The sequence below is a fragment of the Dicentrarchus labrax genome, unplaced genomic scaffold, assembly GCF_905237075.1.
Source record: "Dicentrarchus labrax unplaced genomic scaffold, dlabrax2021, whole genome shotgun sequence".
Classification (NCBI taxonomy): Eukaryota; Metazoa; Chordata; class Actinopteri; family Moronidae; genus Dicentrarchus; species Dicentrarchus labrax.
Window position 1 is genome coordinate 6,590,873 of NW_026136720.1, and position 19,096 is coordinate 6,609,968.

At 41.9% G+C, this 19,096-nt stretch overlaps 2 protein-coding genes across 4 annotated transcripts; both read right to left on the reverse strand.

Annotated features, from left to right (window-relative positions):
• Window positions 1-262: 262 nt before the first annotated feature.
• panx2 (pannexin 2) lies at window positions 263-9,615 on the reverse strand. The gene is made up of 6 exons (XM_051381156.1): window positions 9,499-9,615; window positions 6,706-7,403; window positions 4,093-5,195; window positions 3,594-3,723; window positions 2,777-2,953; window positions 263-2,257 (listed from the first exon to the last, which is right to left on the reverse strand). Exons 2-6 carry the CDS (start codon window positions 6,932-6,934, stop codon window positions 1,938-1,940), a joined length of 1,959 nt encoding a protein of 652 aa, XP_051237116.1. The 5' UTR covers window positions 6,935-7,403; window positions 9,499-9,615; the 3' UTR covers window positions 263-1,937.
• A 1,845-nt stretch (window positions 9,616-11,460) lies between these two features.
• On the reverse strand, window positions 11,461-17,307 carry mlc1 (modulator of VRAC current 1). 3 transcript variants are annotated; one of them, XM_051381158.1, is made up of 12 exons: window positions 16,984-17,307; window positions 16,348-16,657; window positions 15,811-15,900; window positions 15,587-15,640; window positions 15,356-15,457; window positions 15,143-15,244; window positions 14,952-15,023; window positions 14,756-14,872; window positions 14,573-14,629; window positions 13,280-13,402; window positions 12,923-13,084; window positions 11,461-12,525 (listed from the first exon to the last, which is right to left on the reverse strand). In XM_051381158.1, the coding sequence occupies exons 2-12, from the start codon at window positions 16,606-16,608 to the stop codon at window positions 12,448-12,450; spliced, it is 1,218 nt and encodes a 405-aa protein (XP_051237118.1). In that variant the 5' UTR covers window positions 16,609-16,657; window positions 16,984-17,307; the 3' UTR covers window positions 11,461-12,447. The 3 variants fall into 3 exon arrangements, with proteins under 3 accessions (XP_051237118.1, XP_051237117.1, XP_051237119.1); XM_051381157.1 differs by having other exon boundaries at window positions 11,461-12,528; window positions 16,984-17,306; XM_051381159.1 differs by lacking the exon at window positions 16,348-16,657 and having other exon boundaries at window positions 11,461-12,528; window positions 16,984-17,305.
• Between the last annotated feature and the right edge of the window lie 1,789 nt (window positions 17,308-19,096).

A 19,096-nucleotide genomic window follows, 5' to 3' on the forward strand; every position in this document is an offset into this window, starting at 1 on the left:
GGTACATGTAGTCATTGGTGTGTTTTTTTTTTTTTTTATTATTATTTTTTTATAATGAAAATGTTTATTTGTTGTAACATTTCACACAGAACAACCAAAGTCGTCTTTCCTCCACCCTTTTCACCAGCATTAAGACTGTGGGAGATTTACCCTCCGCCACTGTCTCACTTTGAAAATCTACACAGAAAATCAGTTATAAGCAGAGCTGTGTTGAAACATATATAACATGCTCTCACACACACTCGTGCTACAAGTCTTAAAGTGCTTTTGGATGCATTTAGTGTGCTTGAATAGTCTAACATGGGGATTTTGACCCAACCAGTGTCATGACAACGAGATGGATCGATTTGTTATTTCCACCAAAAGATAACTGGAAGTCCACAAGTGTGTGTGTTTACTGACTGCCCCAGAAGAAAAGATGAGTATGCATAGGTCTGCCTGTACTGTAGGTAGGCCCCTGACAACAGCACTAATGTCTTCTACAGTAGATGTCATATTGGCGTGAAAGTCAGTGCAGACAGTTCCTTTATTGAAGTTCCTGTAATCATGTATGCAGCTGCAAGAAATGTGTATGGAGAGGTTGTGGTAAGCACCCATCCCCTTGTCACACTCACTCATTCCCTGTAAAAAGTGCTAACATACCTTATATGCTTGGTTTTACTACAAATAACAGACCAACTATTCTACCTATTCGTTCCTTCGTAGCGAATGTTAGCACAATGTGAGACAGGGCAGAACTACTTTTAACGAAATTTAGATTGTGTCGGAGGCAGCAGATGACAATCAAAAGCCTAGTCATCATGTAATAAACCATCCAGTGAGGAACGATTTAACATCTACTCATCACTTCACATCACAGCACTCCCACAAGAAGCCAGCAGAACACAAAAGTCACACACTTTACCAGTGAGACCAGTTCCATTCATCATATTGGAGCTGGTAGTAAAGTCTTCAAGTACCAAACACCCACATCACTGCCTTTTTACTAGATATCATAGATATCTGGATCCTAGTAGACACATCTGAACAATATTGTAGTTATTCATCACCTCACAATGCAACAGTCATTGTAGAGTCTGTTCTTTTGCTGTTCCTTTATATAATATGCCAAATTACCTATTATTAATGACATGCAAATATGGTCGAGTCAAGATCTGATACAAATTCCTAATTAATGGTGAAATGGCAACGATAAAGCCATGAACGTGTGTCATATTTTAAACACCCCACAAACACTGAGTCATATACAGTGTCTATACATGTATAGCATTTTGTGAAATATGATGCTTCAAGCGCATACATTATTGCCACAAATATATTGTGATCTTTTGCATATTAATTGTGCAGATCTCAACAACTGTATTGCGTGAGCTACCTTTCTACTTGGCTATTGGGATAAAGGGACTAAGCGTTATCATATGTGATAAATACATTTTGTTTGAAGCCATAAAACAGTCCTCTTTGCAGATATGCATCTCTAAGGTGTGTGTCTTTTTTTTTTTTTTGAGCTAACTCATTGCCGCTCATTCTTTAATTAGGCCTTTTCAATAAAGCTGACTGTTTGACCCTGCACTATAGCACCCTGTTGAATATCACTGCTGGTTTCATTGGAGGGTGTTAAGCTGTACACAGTCACCCTGAGACATGAATGTGACATCATTTCCTACAGTAATACTCTAATCAGTACTCTCAAATACACAAGCTTTTGTCTTAACCTCTTTAAATCACATTCCCATCTAAAATGCCTACTAGAGTCCAACTTAATTTTTCTCAGTGTCCAATTTCTGCTCGTCAGTCAGCCCAAGCCACCCATCACAGGAGTGCGTGAGTTAATTAAAAGAGTAGAGGTGACTGTTGATAGGAGGTGATTGACATGGTGGTTGTGTGCGCAGAGTGTAGTGTCGGGGAAGGAAATCTCGGTCAGCATTCCCCCTTCTTCAACATTCCCCAGCGGCAATGAGCTCCCCAGGTCTCTGTGCCAGTCTGTCTCTACGGTTTTCTTCATCCTCCTCTTCCTCAAAGAGAGTGTGATGTATACTCAGCAGCTGGTGCGTAGGGGCTCTGGTCAGGGGGGGTGGCGGACACTCAGGATTTTCCGTCTGGGTGTGGGGCTCCCTTTGAGCAGGAGAGGACTTGGGACTGAGGGGGTCCTCGCTGGAGGGAGGGTTCGGGCTCACGCCGTTTACGTAAGTAGAGGTGGGCAGGGTCACTGTAGAAAAGGCAGTGTTGGTCACTTCTGGAGAACAAACCTTAGTTTCTGAAGAGAAAAGAAGGAAATATCACACAGGGTAGAGAAAGAGAGGGAAAAGTCAGCGTGTCCCCCATTTTGAAGAAAACCTACTCTTTCAGGGGTCAGCAATAATTGCGCAGGGAGACTCTGAGAATGTCATGGTGTAGCCTAACAAGCTGGAGCTCACATTCAGCTGTAACCGAAAGCTAACACTGTTTTATTGTGTTTCATTCTCAAAACAGAGCAGAGCAGAATTCTTCTTTTTATTTGGAATGTGCTCACCTTTTGCATGCTAAGACTGATGGCAGCATTAGCAATTTTTTTTTAAGAAATGGAAATTTACCAGATATATGTAGCAACATGTCGTAAATAACCGTGCCCACTGCTTGGACCAAGCTGTGGTTACAGGCATTGGATACTGCTTTTCTCTGTTAGCTAATACTGGTAAATTCCTTGAATATTTGACCCACATGGGTTAGAGAAACGTGAAGTTGAAGTTCTACCCTGAAACAGAAAGAGCAGGAGCGAAGGAGAGATTGGGGTTACCTGTAATTGCGCCAGACACATGAACAATAGTGTGTGTGCCTTCAAGGTAGACTGCATCCATGTTGTGCTCTGTGGGTGCGATTGTGGTCTCCACCTTGGGCTTACGAATGGTCAGCATGTATGGGTGCACATCCAGAGAGAAGTTGCGAGTGTGCTTTTTCTCCATCCCACTTACATCTGTGATTGCAAATTAAAAATGCCTTAAACTGAGGAAGAACATTACAGCAAATAAACAGGTTGTGCATCCGAAGTATGCTTTAACCTACCATGACTGATCATATCTGGATTTTTATATTTCTATATTATCAATGTACAAAGTTCCTAAAGCACATCCAGCAGAAACACAGCAACATAAGCATTCATTTGGAGTCGTGTTTCTTCCTACCCGGCAACTTTTTAGTCAAATAATCACTCTGCTTTTAGCTCTGTTTTGGTCTCCACTAACTCCTGAGAAAATGAGCTATCTCTTTAGCAGCTAAATGCTCCATTATGTTCACCAGCTCGTTGCATAGTGATCCAGCAGTGTTTACTGGGCAAATCAAAGTATCTTCCCTGAACAGCTGCCTGCTTGATGAAAAGCTGTGAAAGTGAATCAAAAGAGTAAAGTTGTGGGCTGTAAAACCAAAAACGATCAATGCTGACAGATGCAAAAGAATTTAAATAAAACTGAAGGAAACTGCAGAGTTGGGTGATAATTGTTACTACAAGCAATCCCTTTAACATAACACGAAGTCATTTGATCCATTGTTAATAAAAGAATATAGATTAGCACAGCTTTAAATCATGTCACAGACTTACTGGTCATAGTACTTCATACCTTTTGTTGCAGGATATTGTGTGCTCTTGGTATCCAGAAGTGGTGCAATGAAGTTGTCTGCCTTTCGTCTGACTGGTTTGGGTTTTTCAGACTTGGTGTTATTTTCCAGACGTGTCAGGGTAGAAGGTTCCTTTACAGGGGACAGAAAACACAAAAAGAAATAATAAATATAAATCCAGGCAGTCAAAGGCACTTAATGTAATGCAATTAATGCACAATTGAAGAATTCTACATATATTGGAAGTGCTAAATGAGGACCACTTCCTTCGCAGAAAGATCTCATCGAGAACTGATATGGCTAATTTGGAGGCATCTTGAACAGACACGTTAGTGCACGGTAATGTGAACTGCTGCGCTCTAATGAACAAGTTCGTAGTAAGTATTCTGTTTCTAGAGGACAGTGGGGTTAGATATTTTTCTTCTGCTGTCATTGATGCTGAATAAATGTTGATGTATTACAACTGAAGACATGGAAATTGCTCTCAGGCAGCTGCCTCACCTTGAACGGCTGAGGAAGAGGATTTGAGCTTGGGATCCATTTAATTTTCTTGCGGGGCCGTTTGATGACTAGCGGCTCACCCATCTCTCCCACTCCAAGATCCATATTGGGATCAAGTGTTTGTATCCCAGAGTCCCTCACAGTGGGTGTAGCATCATGGTTGGACTGTGCAAGCGCAGCCAACAGCTGCCTGACCACATTGTCATACATGAGGTCACTTTCATTGGTGATGAAGTCCAGCCTGTTGAGTGACTTGATGTGGTCCCTGTTCTCATTGCAGAACATGGCCAGTATGTTGATATCACAGAACTGGGACTTCTGCCAGCGACGCCGTGTTTTAATACCAACTTTATGCAGTTTATCAAATACAAAGTTGGACTTCCGCACCACAAACAAGTGCAACAAATTAACCAGGATGATAAGGTTCATGGTGCAAAGCAGAGAAATATCTACTGCTGCCATGATGCGCTGTAGCTGCACTGCAGGCAGCTTACAGTTGACCCTGAGCTTCAGCTCTGCATAGCTGCTAATGTCTGGGGGTTCACCCAGCGCACAGGTGAACTCATTTTGCCTTTGGCGGGCATAGTAGGCGCTCAGGTAGGAAATGGGGATGGAACTGAGGCAGATTATCGCCAGGTGGCGTGCCAGGTAAAGCTTAGCCAGAAAGTTACTTTGACCTCGTCTCTCCAAATATTTCTCAAACAAGTTCTGCTCGGGGCTTTTCTCCTTCTCTGCATTCTCTATGATCTCCCTCCTCTCCTGCTCAGTTATGCCAGGTCCTTTGGATTGGATCTGCTTCTCGATCTTTGGGGCTCGGCCCTCAGCAGCACGATGATAGCAGTTATCTATCTCTTGAAGCAGGAAATTGAGCTCTGAAGTGAGCCGTGTAGAGGCCATGAACTCCCAGCCCAAAGCAGGAATGTACATGATTCCAGCAAAGGCCAGCAGGGCGTAGGGCAGGAACTTGTGTTCAAATAGTGAAGGCCAAAGGTGAGACTCCACGCCAGGTAAAGCATCCCGAAGTTCTGTCCAGCAGTAGCCTCTTGCATACAGTGCCTGGTCTCTGGTGAAGTTGTGTGGTGTGTAACAGTATATGGACTCCTCTGTGGAAAGTACACATAGAAAGACTGATATTAATCATGATTTCAATAAAGTATATTAGCTACATCGTGGATCTTATCAGCTGTGCTAGATTTTACAACATGTGAGCAGTCAGACAAAGTGACAGGTTTAGAAAAAATCTCAGGTTTAACAATTTTATCTAAACCACTTATTTGAAAGTGGAAAAAGGTAAACATACCTGAAGTATCTGTTGTAATCATCCATTGTACTGTTAAACTGCATGTGCACACAACTACACTGAGTACTGTGAAATAGACTCTAACTATTCAATAGCTTCAGTCAGATGTTTAAAACACACACTATAGGTAATATCTTAAATGCTCACTTTCATTTCACTTCCAAATAAGTGAATATAGTTAAACTGGGGATTTGGTGTCCCCTTGTATTTATTGCAGAAACTTTGCAACTTTAGGAAATATCTTGCACCTATCTGACCTCTGTTTCATTTTTATTTGTACTGTATCTCTGAGGATCTTTCACAATAATTCATCTGCTCAGCACAAAGTGCTGCGTGTCTATATAATACTCATTGCTTTTTGAAGTGTCTGCCTGGCTCAGATAGAGGAAGGAAAGAGGAACTCTTTCCTGTCAAAGTTGTTCTCTTATCACTTCTGTATTCATTAAGTACAAATATAAGTGGGCTGCAGCAAGTCCACTTTTAATCTTTGGAAGTAAGTGACACCTGATATTATAGATGGTTGCTATATAAATAAACTTTATCATTTTTAATAAAAACTACTGGAAAAAGTCATATTTAAAGCCAGCATGTATTCTTTTATGTTACTGGTAATAAAGGCAATATGTGCAGTAACATGACTTTGTTACAGTCACAGAGGGCAGGATGCTGTCCTTGTGCTGAGTCATGTAAAAAAATGTTTGGCAGTGGCCTAAATATCATTATAAAACACACACAGTGAGGGAATACTGGGGAACTTGTCTAAACACCCACATCTTTCTGCTGCTAAAGTTAAACGCTCAGTCTCAGATGCTTAATGCTGCTATGCAGAGAGTCTGACTCAGCAATGAACTAACATCTCTCCCATCCATCGCTTCCGCTCTTTCCTTCTACCCAAACACCTTTCTCTTCCCCCTCCCTATAATCCATCCCCTTGTGTCTCTAGAATCTCTCTCGCCTCTCTATAGCCTTTCTGCCTCTCTTTGTGTACTCCTCTAATGCACTTGGCAGTGTTTCCTGCCTTGCCTAATCTCACAGAAGACACAAAGCACTGCATGGCTAACTAAAAATATACTGGGTATAACTAATTTGGATCAACTTGACCTTTATCACATTCTTGTGGAGAGATTTTAGGTGTCTTTATTGTTGCTTTAAAAGAAACAGCATGCACCCTTTGCAGACCAGTGTTAGATGCTGTCACAAATTAAACTTGTTCAAAAGTTATATGAAGGGTAACAGCTGATGTTGTAACTTAGGCATCCTAGCTTTGGCAGTTAACTGTGTCAATGAACCCCCTCTAGTGGCATAAGTCTCACCTGCAAAGTTCCTTGTGAAGACAAGGGTGACCAACAGGATGGGGATGATGACAGTCCCTATAGTAACAACACGATCAAAGGGCAGCTCCAGTTTTAGCTGCACCATGAGACTGGCCAGTACCCCGGCCTTCTCATCCTGAGAGGAGCCGGGCAGGATCAGCTCCTTCAGCTTCTCGCCGGCGAGTAGAGCTGTGGCCATGTCTAAGTTTTGATCGAGGATGTTCTGCATCCGGAACACGAAGGGCACACAAACCACAGCCTCCCTCTAGGCTGGAGGGGAGACCAGACACTCCCTGCTGTAGGTAAATACTCCTCAACACAGTGTGATACACAGGCCCACACACACACACACAAAAATGTGTGGCCAACTTCAGCCCCTGTCACCATGCGTAGGAAAGTGGCGGGTCATACTTTGTGGCCTGTGTTCTTCGGAGCTTTGAGTTTTCTACACTTTCCCGCAGCTTTTCTCTTTTAGAAGAGCAGACATAACATTCAGAAGCACACCACTTGCTCGGTCTCTTCTGTGTGCATCTCCGTGTTTCGTCCCATCTCTACAGTGCCTGGCCACGCACTCTGTGTGGCAGGTTGAGGAATGAGCTGAGTTTAGGAGGCGTCCTCACAATCCCCAGGGAGGGTGACTGCTGGCTGAAGAGTTGTTACGTGAGCTTCGGTCAGGAGAATCTCTGACCAGTCTTTTCCTGAAAGACAGAGGACAAGATAGGGCATTACAGTGTGTGCATTTCTATAAAAGTACAGTGAGGTACAAGATGCCATTTCTGGGAACATATTTATAATAGATAATTTTGCAAGCCATAGTGTTCCTCAGGTAACAGCTCTCTGTTCCTATCCACCGTCCTTTATAATGCACTCGTGTGGCTGAGGACTAATCCTCACTCTGTGGCCAGTGGAGTGTGTCAATGTGGTTACCTCTGAGGGGACATTTGCCTTTGATCGAGCAAGGACATTAAAGGGCATATTTATTCTCTGGAGAGTATGCTAAACTAAATTGATTAAAGGCAGAATTTATTCAGTGATTTAGACAAATGTTCTATTTGTCTTGAGAAATGAACAACCTTATCTTTTTGGACACTGAGTCTGCTCCTCTCTCAGGACTCCTTGCTGGTCATTATCTCTGTGGAACAGCATGTTCATGCTGGGATGTCAGGTGAACCCAGACACTTGTCAGTAGGATATCTTGTCGTGTGTGTGTGTGTTTGGATGTGTGACTAAGTGAGTGAGTGTACATGTATGCATACATACATCAGGATACATAGGCTTGTAGGTTTGAATTGGCGCCTGCTGCATGCCTGTTTCACTTGAAGGTTATGTGAATGTCCTTCCAGAGGAGTGTGAATGCATCAACAATTCTTACCCTCTTGTTCTCCCTCTTCCTCATATTCTTTCTTTCTCCATTACTCCCTCTGTTCTCCTCTCACTTTGCCCTCATTATGCAAACACACAGCTCATCTCTGAAATCCTTCAAAGCCCAGTCCTCTAGTCCAGGGCTCCAAAGTATACTTAATATCTCAGAGAGTGGAACCTTGAGACTGCGGTTTCACAAGTACAATTAGCTTACCCTGGTCCACTTTATAGCACTCTCACCTGCATGGTGAGATAGATCATAAGGGGAGGATTTCTTTGAAATATTATTAGAGAACATTATTCAAGGCTGCATATGTTAATGCTGACATCATGCAGAAGAACAGGATGTCCCTAATGGGATAAGATAACCTACAGTACAGATTTAACACTGTCCACATACTGCCCGGTGACAAATCAGGGCAACTTTATCCATATCCTCAAACACTGTTTCAAGTAACAGGAAAAAACTTTACATAATTTAAATTTAAAGGGGCAGCATCCCATTTTCAGCACTCACTTAGAGGCTGCACTGCTGTCTGTGAGACTCTGGCACCGCTCCAATCCAACAGATAATTCCTTTCAGTTGGGCAATGCTACCAGTGTTTAGAGAGGGAAATCCCACACTTTGGCTACTACAACATCCCGCTTGGCTGTGACCAGTGCAGCCGGCTACAAAGAGACAGAGCTAAGCTGAAAGAGAAGAGCCCCATTCATTCATTATGGATTAGATAATGGCTGGAGAGGGAAGAACTTTCAGGGTGTATAGATCTGACACTTGTTCTCAGACATTCACAAAAACAAACCTGACCCGATAACTATAGCAGACTAATGATACATTTTAGACACATGTGAAGGAATACAGTTTTACACTAATACTGACATAGAAAAACACGCAAAGTATCCCCCACTGTTTTCTCACTTTTGACTCATCAGTAAGTCCCTATGGAAACACTGCAGGAACATCTCATCAGGGTGAGGAGATCATTATGTCCTAGTTAGCTGGTGTTGAGCTAGATTGCCTCTCTCACTGCTGTCTCCTAACAGGTCTGTGAGTCCAGGACACTGGTTAGAATCGAAAACCAGTGGGACCACACTTCCATCAGAGGCATTGCATTGCAGTGAACTGCAGCTGCCTGCAGATGACGAGCCGTTTCAGCACCCGAAACAGCGGATAGCTCCCGAATAGCCAGCCAGAGACGAGCTGCTAAACATCAACTGTAGCGACTGAGTTTGTGAGTGTGTGTGCTGCTCTGCATCTGTGTGTGTGTGTGTGTGTGTGAGAGAGAGAGAGAGAGGAGAGAGTCTCTAAGATGCTCAATACCTGCATCCGCTGCCTACCTGTCCAAACTGGAAAACAGAGACCGGAGAAGCCACCCTCCCGCGCCATGTGCATGCACTGGGGTAAAAAAATAACCAAACAAATCCACTCACCATGTCTCGCTGCATCTCCCGGCACGGTAAGAGTTAATCTGCAGTGCGGGCGAGCAGCTACAGCATGTATCCGAGCACACCGGTTTGTTCCGCCTTTTCTCCCCCCCCCACCCCACCACCCAGCTCCCCTCCCATCCAACCCCTCTCCTCTCCCCTCCCTGCCCTGCCTCCTCCTCGGAAACAAGGGACGATGAGATAACGCATTAAGATCCTCTAGTTCATCACATCACGCGTTCATCCCCGCCGTTAACCGAATGAACGCAGACTTGCTGACAGGGGTTGTGTAAGCTGAGATGCTGAAATATGAATTCAATGATGTTGCCGAAATTGATTAATTCTGTCATCATTTGTTTTAGAGGTTCACCATTGGAATATTACAGATCTAAATTATGAATGTTATATACACAGTGATATTAAAATACCACAGATATTCTTTGTATGTTAAACTCACATTGAGAGCACTAAGGAACTGGCTAAATAGTCTAGGTGGACCACTACCGACCGGCTACCGGCTATTCCTGTTCAACCTAACTACAAGACACTGACTGGTTTTTGCTTCCTCATTGATAGGTTTATCCGGCCTGCCCATCATCTTTGACTTGCCAGAAACACGTTCAGACAACGAATTGGAAACACGTCTGTCATTCATATTCACTGGGTGTGGCGATCATCTTCTATATTAAAGACAGCACCAGTTAGTAGTGGATCATACAGTGGAGGGTAACCCGACTCAAAGTTTGAAGTAAAGTAGAGCCCCCTGCAGCTGCTGATGGAGGAGCCCTCGTTTGATTGCATGGGCAGCTTGTGCTGGTAACTGTGATGTGATCCAGATCTAGAAAGCGGAGCAACCAAACTGAACGGCTTTATTGCAATATATGACTGAGCGATTGTTTTTTTCAAATGTCCCCACAGGATCACTGCCGAACAGGGACAGCGTTACAGCAGCTTGTTAAGTTTGTTTGTAGCCTCCAGCAGCCTTTGACTCTCTGCTGGGATTCTTGTGGTGATGCGAGTGCGCGCTCCCGATGCGAGTGCGCGCTCCCGATGTTCGTCAGCTGGACCCAGCCACAAGTCAGTGTTCCTCAAGCCGGTTTCCGCCGGTTAGGGAAGCCGCACCTCACTACGTCTGCTTCCAAATATAGTCACTTTCTCTTTCTCTCTCTCTTTCTCTCTCTCTCTTTCTCTCTCTCTCTCTCACACACACACACACACGCACACGCACACACAGCATCGTTGCAGAGATCTTGGTGATGTTCATGTCTTAAGATGTGATGCAGCTCCCTCCTTCCTCTTGCGGTGATGCGAAGAATGCAACAGTCACAGTGGGGAAGACAAAAAACACAGCATGTCCTTAATGCATTATATGCCAGTGGCCACTTTATGTACTCCTGCACAATCTGTAAATTCAGCTGTATGTTGAGGTCATAGTTTAAGGTGGTGTTGTAGTGGATTACATTATATTGAGAGCTATTTCTAATGGATTGTTCACATGAGAGGGCTGGATATTAGAAACACCTCTAAATATAATGCAGTGCTGATACTCTAACCTCAGTGCTAAAATATAATTGAATTCACACCTCTATGACAGTGACAAACTCATAGGCTTCATAAAAGTAGACTTTATAGCAGAGCAGTTGTATTGGATTTCACAGGCATTAAAGTCTTAGCCTGTATGTGTAATATTTCCAGTGAATAACATGTTTGTTTAATGTTTTATTGACCTTTTGAGGCTTAATCTTAAATGTCTAAACTATTAATCTTGAATAGTCTTATATATATATCACGTTTCTGGTAAACATACTGTAAATATAAATCACCTATTCTAAACTTCACAGACTGACATCTAAAAATAGTATTATGACCAAACAGTGTTTCCTGGAAAGTTATACTAGGATGCAGGTAAGTTTAAGTGTCATATGTATTTATTGCCTAGTGTACCAACCAATAAACACTGTGCTACAGTTGATGACACACATTTTATTTTTTCTAAATATGACAAATTTTCAGTTAAAACTCTTTACATCAGTCAATAATGTATTTGCAGTGGCCAACTGTATCAATTATCTTGTAATAAACTGTAATAAACAACCTCTATCACACCACTGTGAGAACACACACATACAAAATACAACTCACAGTCAAGAGTGCTAAGATAAGTCAGTGTTCTCTAGTTGGGAAGAAGATCTGCAGTGAATTAAGTCTGCTGCTGATTTAAAAAAGTGTAATTTGTTGTCTTATTTTGGCGTCTATGCAAAGAACTTTCCTATAAATGTGGCTGATTGAGGTTTATACCTTAGAATAAACTGAGCCACTGCCAGGTGATAGATAAGCCAACATGCGTTTCTCATTTTAGACTCTCCGTGCATTGAGTTGGATGTCTCGGATGTATTTTTGTACATATTGACATCCTTTTCATCCTACAGTACAACAATTATACTGACAAAACTTCATCATCCATTAAATCTAGGATGAATTCAGTTGTATGCTTCTACTTTATAGAACAAAGTTAGATATTTTGAGACGTCATAAAACTTTGTGTTTAAGTCTAAAGCATTTTTATACTACTTAACATTGAATCACGCGATTGTTCATTGTACTTAAATGATGTCAATGTAAAAATACTTGTGCTTGTTAAAATACAGAGAATGGTTCAATTCCAACAATTAAAAAACCCCAGAAAACAGACATCAAAGCAAAGTGGTCAAAGCATTATCTATGACAATATCAAAAACCTTACATTCTTTCAAACGTCTCTCTTTATCTTTTATTTCTTTCTCAATCCTTCCTCTATGTCCCTGTCGCCATGTCTGAATACATATTTACTGCTTTTTCTTTCTTCCAGTGTGTTCTGTCTCGGGATTGTACTCTTGTAGCTTGCAGCTTAGAGTTTGTTTTATTCCTCTGTTTTTCACTTCGCATCATCAACTTCTCTGTGTACTGTAGGAGTGTTCATTGGGCCATTTGGACCACAACTGCCTTCCAAGCTCTGTCTTTGTCAAAATCCTGCAGTGTTCCATTGGATGCTTGCTGCTGAGGGAGCAAAAAGGGAAGAGGGAGAAGGAGAGAGAGAGAGAGAGAGAGAGAGAGAGAGAGAGAGAGAGAGAGAGAGAGAGAGATTGGAAAGAAATGAAATGTGGAAGGGGAAAGGTGACAAAAACAGATAATGATGAGATAAATGATGTGTGAAGGATGAGCAACACAATATAATTTTTGCATGTATGACTAGCTCATTGATTTTTATGTTATCCTATTTAACTGCCATTAACATGAGCTATAGCTGCTGAGTCCAACAACTGGAACAGAATTAAATGCATAATTCTCCACATTCTCAAATGTCTATTGTTGGAAGTGGAGAGACAAACAAAGAGAGAAAAAGACAGACTTGTCAATTTGTGCCCACGACTCCTGCTTTTACCAGCCTTACCTCACAGTAATGGGTTGCAGGGTGCATGCTATCACTGCACTCTGGAGCCCCCATGCGGAGCTGACTCTTGTAGGAGGCACAGTGCACCACAGTGGCTGAAGTTAGAACTGCCTGCACAAGCAGCAACACCATCAGAATCAGCAGCAGGATGTCGTAGGATTGCTGGACCACACAGACATGCACGCGGACACAAAGGTGAATTAGATGATTCTCAATGAGATTTGTCAATGAATCAGTTTCCCTAAAATCTATTTCTGTGTTTCTGATGCAAAAGGACCTCAAGGCTGGATAGGTAATGCTCACTAGGAAATCTGCACATTGCATACTATGGGTGAATCTTCACTTCATTGAACTCACCTTGGCTGTAGGCACTTCATGCAGGAAAATTTCAATAAAGCTGATCACACTGCATGAGAGGAAGCCGGAGGCTGAAAAGAGCAGGGGAGACGTCACGCTGCTGATGGCAATCAGAACCTCCACCTGAGGAACACCAGGAAGAGAAAAAAAGTTTATAGAAGTTTAAAGAAAAAGGGAATAGTCCCAGTTTGTTTAACTGAAAAAAATAGTAATGAAGTAATGATACCCATGTTAGGGACCATGTGCAGGAAAACATTAATTTCATAAAAGAAGAGTATTGTACCAGCAGATTAAGCGACTGGCTGATTTCCATCTGTAGTCGTTGGGCAGTTAGAAACAAACACTAATACAACTTATGCAATTAATACAAAAACAAGTTCAAAATACAATAAATACTATATTCAGTCATAAAACCAAACACATATACAAATTTAAATCATTACACCCAGCGCTATGCAATAATGTAGGCAGGTGCCTGGACATGCAGTGCCCTGTACTTGATGACAAGAACCTTGAATCTGACAGGAAGCCAATGAAGACAAAAAGGAAGAGAAGGGGAAAGAACCTAGATTATCCATTATTGAAGGGACAAGACTGAAGCAGCAATAAGAACCTCTGTTTTGTCATCACTGAGTTCAGTTTCTCATAGAGTTTAAGCAAACTATTACAACTGTTACAACAATTTTGGTACATTTTAAGGCTTGAATTATATATATATATATATATATATATATATATATATATATATATATAATTGAATATCATCTGCATAGCATTGATAGAAGATACCTTTAAAGTGAAGAGGGGGGACATATGTAAGTCCAACAGAATGGTACCCATGACCACATCTTGGGGAACACCACAATTCAGAGTGGCAGATAAAGACATATAGTTACCAAAGCAACTGAGAAACTCCTATCAGAGAGGTAGGAGGAGAGCCACTCCAGGGCTCACCCAGAAATACCACTGCCCAAGTTGATCAGCACACTATGGCCCAAAAACACCAGAGATCCAACAATACCAAAACAGAGCATTTTCTGCATCACCATCACCATCCTCATGCATCAAAATATCATTTAAGATACAGCGAAAGCTGTTTTACCACAAGGAAAAGGGAAAAAGTATTAGTTTGGTTCCCAAAACGGATCAGTATTTAAATTCTAACAAATACGGACAGTTCCAAATACATTACTTTAATTGATGTCCACCCTTTAAAACACATTAAGCCCTTATTTAGTGTATTAAACATCTATAGGACTGGAGTCCAATAATATAATATTGTCTTGTACTCACCAGACATTTATTGGGGTATTCTGACACAACGTGACTGGCAATTGCACTGGGAAAACACTGCAAAAGATTAAAGATCAGACACAGAGTTATGTGATTAGGCCAGTAATGGACAGCATCTTTCTTATCCTTCAGAGCTGCAATCTCTGTCATAATTAAAAGTATGATTTATTAAGAAAAACTCACAGCCACAAGAATCCAGAAAAATGTGACAGACAAGTAGGGGCCGGGTAGCAAAGCATCCATGTTGAGTGCAATAATTCCTCCAAATACAGCAGAGATTCCAACGATTATTTCGATCACCTATTGGAGATATTCTTCAGTGATTGATTAGCATTGACCAGACAGACATATCAAAGGGACAAAACTGAAACTGACTCACAGAATATGCCTTAAGGAGTCGAGTGGGGAACACTGCAGGGGTTATAACCACAGGTCTGTCATATGTCACCGGCTAAAAGATGGACCGAAAGATTGAGAGGAGTTAGGATGAAAGATTGAAAGCAATAGGGAGAGACATCAGTTGGGGAAATAGAAACGATCACTCATGCACACACACTCACACACACACACCTTCCTGTGGCAGCAGCAGTCTTCTGCAGAGCGGGCTGACAGGATGACGGTACTGGCCATCAACACCTCCAGCAAAATCATCAGAATGAGGTTAAAGTTGATCTGAAAACAGACAGTGTAGGAGGGAGATCAGAGACACAATAGCAGATGGAAAAGTAAGAAAGAAAAAAATGCTTTATTCTGCACAGTAACATGATAGGTTGACGGATTTACATTGACAGCAGAAGGGTTCACGACCAGTTTACATCCAAACCAAACCAAGCAAGTAGTCGTCACAGCAAATGTTGACACATAGACCACCTGAAAATCTGACACCTTGAAAAAACAAGAAAACATGGGGCCTTCATTAGTATCAAGTATGAATTGTCTTGTGGAAAATTCAATTAAAAATCCATTAAAACATAATTTTCTCTTTTGCCTTTGGTGTGTTCATTGTTTACTCACTGCAACATGTCTGTTCTTGGCAATGGCAAAACTGGCTATGGCTGCAGGGAGGCCCTGTGAAGAACAGCAAGAAATGAGCTGCTGCATTCATCTATTTAGCAGAAATAATGTCTAAAAATGATGTGTCACTGGCATTATGACATCAGTCTAGTCTAAACAATGTGTATAAACTCATTAAGGTAGAGATGTATGTGAATGTGACTGTGATTATGATGGTCACTTACAGAGCCTGCAGCACAGCGTAGGTAGTCCATGGCAACAGGAAACACATTTCCCAGGTACAGAGAGAAACCCGATGTGATGAGCAGACTGCCCTAAGGACACACACAAACACACACACAGGAATGCATTCATACAAATACAGGCACTCATAAATGCAATAAACTGGCTTTGCAAGAAGGCTGACATTCTCTCACATATTCAGACACATGCACACACATATTTAACAAAAAATAATGAATCTTATGTGTCTTGTTAACAAAATATATAAGACAAACTGTTGACATTTAAAAGGCTGACAGGGAGCAACCCCATCATGTCCATCCATATCTATATTTTGTAAAGAACCATTTCAACTCCTCAACTAAATGTGGAAGCACAAAACAAGATTTCATGTTGCCATCCCACCCAAAATTTCTGGATTGGGATACTCATCAGAAAATAGAGTACCCCAACCATTAAAATTTGTGTGTCATGGACTAAATAGATACACCCTGTAATGTGCCTCCCATGTACCTCTCCCTGACCAGCTTTCCTCTCACCCCTATGAGGACACTGTAGAGCCAGGCCCTGTAGCTGAAGCAGGGGTGCTTTACAGGCTCCGGCTGGGCCAGCTGCAGGTCACTGGCTCTCACGTCCACTGTGTAGCTGTCCCGCTCGGGCCTATACCGCTCCCCCCTGTCTGGCCTTCTCTCTGCTCCCCTGTCGCCCCGTCGTCCCAACGTCCCGCTGTCCCTCTCCAGAGTGGACATGTGACTGTAGGTGAACTCCTCTCTGGCTGAGAGCTCGTCGCACTGCATCATTGAAACAGCTGGTGACTAACTTCAATGATGGGGTGGGAAATTACAGCCTCTGGGAAAGGGGGAAGAAAAATTATTTGTGACTGCTGCATGAATACAGGGTCTACCGTATGTCTTTTGACCAGTTTTTAACATGTTTCAGCAATAAGTTTATTTTCAAAATGAAGATTTTGAACCGGAGTACTCCAACAGGGAAATTCCGGAAACAAAAATGTATTAAAAGTGCATTAGACTAAAATAAATGAGCCGTTCAATAATCATGCAGGATCCCCAAAACAACCCCTTGCTTTGTGTCTGCCTGAGCCACCAGGGCACCACTTATTTCATCTTCCTCTTTTATACTGCATCTTTTTCACATATTGCTCTTTCAACACTCACCTGTTGTTGAGTCTCTGGCAGAATCTCCTCAAATATTGTCCAACAAAGGTATCCTCCAACAGCTGAGATCAAATCACCACATGGAAGACAGCTTGTTTTTGTCTGCAGCTCCTTCTGCTCCCCATTTCTCTCCCTCACTTTTACACTCTCTTTCACCCCCTTCTCCTCCTCTTTTTCCCCTCTCTCTCTCCCTCTTTCTCCCTCTCTCTCCCTCCCTTTACACGACGTTTCTCAGAAACAGTTCTGAAAACGTTTTTTTGAGTGCTTCAAAGCGTGGAGCTAAAACACATGGCTGTTGTGCTGCCAGCCTACTTTGTGCCAAAGGGAGAGCGCCTGTGCATGACAACAAGGGGAGGATGAAGGGGCTCGCACTGGGGGCAGAGTTAGTAGGGCAAACACCCTTTTTACACTCCCATTTGCTCATGCACACACATGCACATCAACCCACACACAAAAGTGAACAATAGACACTCAGAAATGAGTTCATGGCAACACAGAAAGTTATGCGTTTAGAAATTCCAGCTCATTGAAAGAAAAATGAAGCAGCCACAGAGAGAAATTCACATAAACTCCATCTTGTACAGTGTCAAACAATTGTTTTCTGGCTAAATAATTGAATGTGTCTCCCTGTGGAGTTCCCCTCCTGACTTCCCTTGGTGTTACTTATAGTGCTCTACTTGCAGCCCAGTAAATTAAGATGCCCAGCAGTGCTTTAGAAAAGAGGCAACAGAGACATTTCCATGGCTTAATCACATGGTCTCTTGCTTGACACAGCTAATCTGATGACGGACAATTTCTGTTTAAAATAAGATTCTCCTAACTACTCCTTCAGGAGTAAATCCTGTTGGATGACGGCATCTCGTGAGTGTTTTCATTGTGTCTATAAGCATATACATGTATGTGCACCTCAGGATTCCATTCAGTCTCTAACACAGTGGAGCATTCTCAGTTCAACATTGTTCTTGGGCGACGGTAACCATGGTAACTCCTTAACAACTGCTGTCACCCCGTCCCTCGCCATTCTAATGTCTCCGCCCAACACACACACACACACACACACACACACACACACACACACACACACACACACACACACACACAAGCTGAAAGAGAGAGAAGTATTTTGCAACAGTTCTTTGGAGACATTTAAGAGGATCTGAGGAACACTGATAAGATGAGACACAATTCAATGTCTGGGAATGTAAAACAAATAATAATAATACAAAAAGCCAGTTTGGACTGGATTGTTTACTCACAGTAATTTGATTGTGAAAGTTTACAAATTCATAAACGTCTAAAACATCATGGAGCCAAACAAACCGTGAAGATCCTGCTGCCCCTGACATTTAAGTCACCAAAGAAAAATGAATATCACTATGATGTTTGCACGTTTCACTGTAGCAGGCTGATACAAAGCCTGGGACAGTTGTTTACAGTTGGTAACACGCATTTCAGTTCACTTTTTCAAAACTCTTCACACATCAATGTGGACGAAATTGTTCTTAAATTCATAAACTGTGAGTATTTACACTCCATTTTGCATGTTTATGTATTATTGTAAAAACATAACACAAAATGACTGTAAATTAGAATGCAATTTGCTATATTCTGCTACATCTACATCTAAAAAAGGAATAAAAGTGCACAAACTCCTAACTAGGAGTGCCATTTCACCATTTTCTTCCAGTCAGATTTCACTTGCAGGGTGGTGTCACTTTTCCTTCCACATTACGCTCCTTTCCTCTACCGCATGATGGATAAATTGTTTCCCTCATGATAAGTTTATGTGCACTGTCCACGTGAGCGTGTCCCTCTTGGATAAATGGTGGATTTCTGGACATAGAAGATTGCCAGGAATGAGTCAGACATGCAAAAAAGATTATTTCACGTGTATTGCGACAGAAGAGGACAGAATGAGAACTCGCTAGATATCCTCTACATGTATTTATAGTGAATATGTATAGCTTTATTGGAATTGCTTTAGTTTGAATTTGGAATTACTACTACAAAAATGCCAAAAAATACCTTTTTGAGCATATTGCAGAATTTCTGCAGGAATTTGACAGAAAGCACTGAATTCAAACTTCTCCTATGCCATGTTTAATGTGCTACA

Coding starts and splice junctions, on each gene's coding strand:
- panx2 (XM_051381156.1), bottom strand. CDS start 6,934: ATGCAGAACATCCTCGATCAAAACTTAGACATGGCCACAGCTCTACTC. Junction 3,724..4,092: donor CTCTTCCTCAGCCGTTCAAG/GTGAGGCAGCTG, acceptor TCCCCTGTAAAG/GAACCTTCTACCCTGACACG. Junction 2,954..3,593: donor ACAATATCCTGCAACAAAAG/GTATGAAGTACT, acceptor TTGCAATCACAG/ATGTAAGTGGGATGGAGAAA.
- mlc1 (XM_051381157.1), bottom strand. CDS start 16,608: ATGATGCAGTGCGACGAGCTCTCAGCCAGAGAGGAGTTCACCTACAGT. Junction 15,901..16,347: donor TCTACAGTGTCCTCATAGGG/GTGAGAGGAAAG, acceptor GTGTGTCCTTAG/GGCAGTCTGCTCATCACATC. Junction 13,403..14,572: donor AATACCCCAATAAATGTCTG/GTGAGTACAAGA, acceptor GGTGTTCCTCAG/GTGGAGGTTCTGATTGCCAT.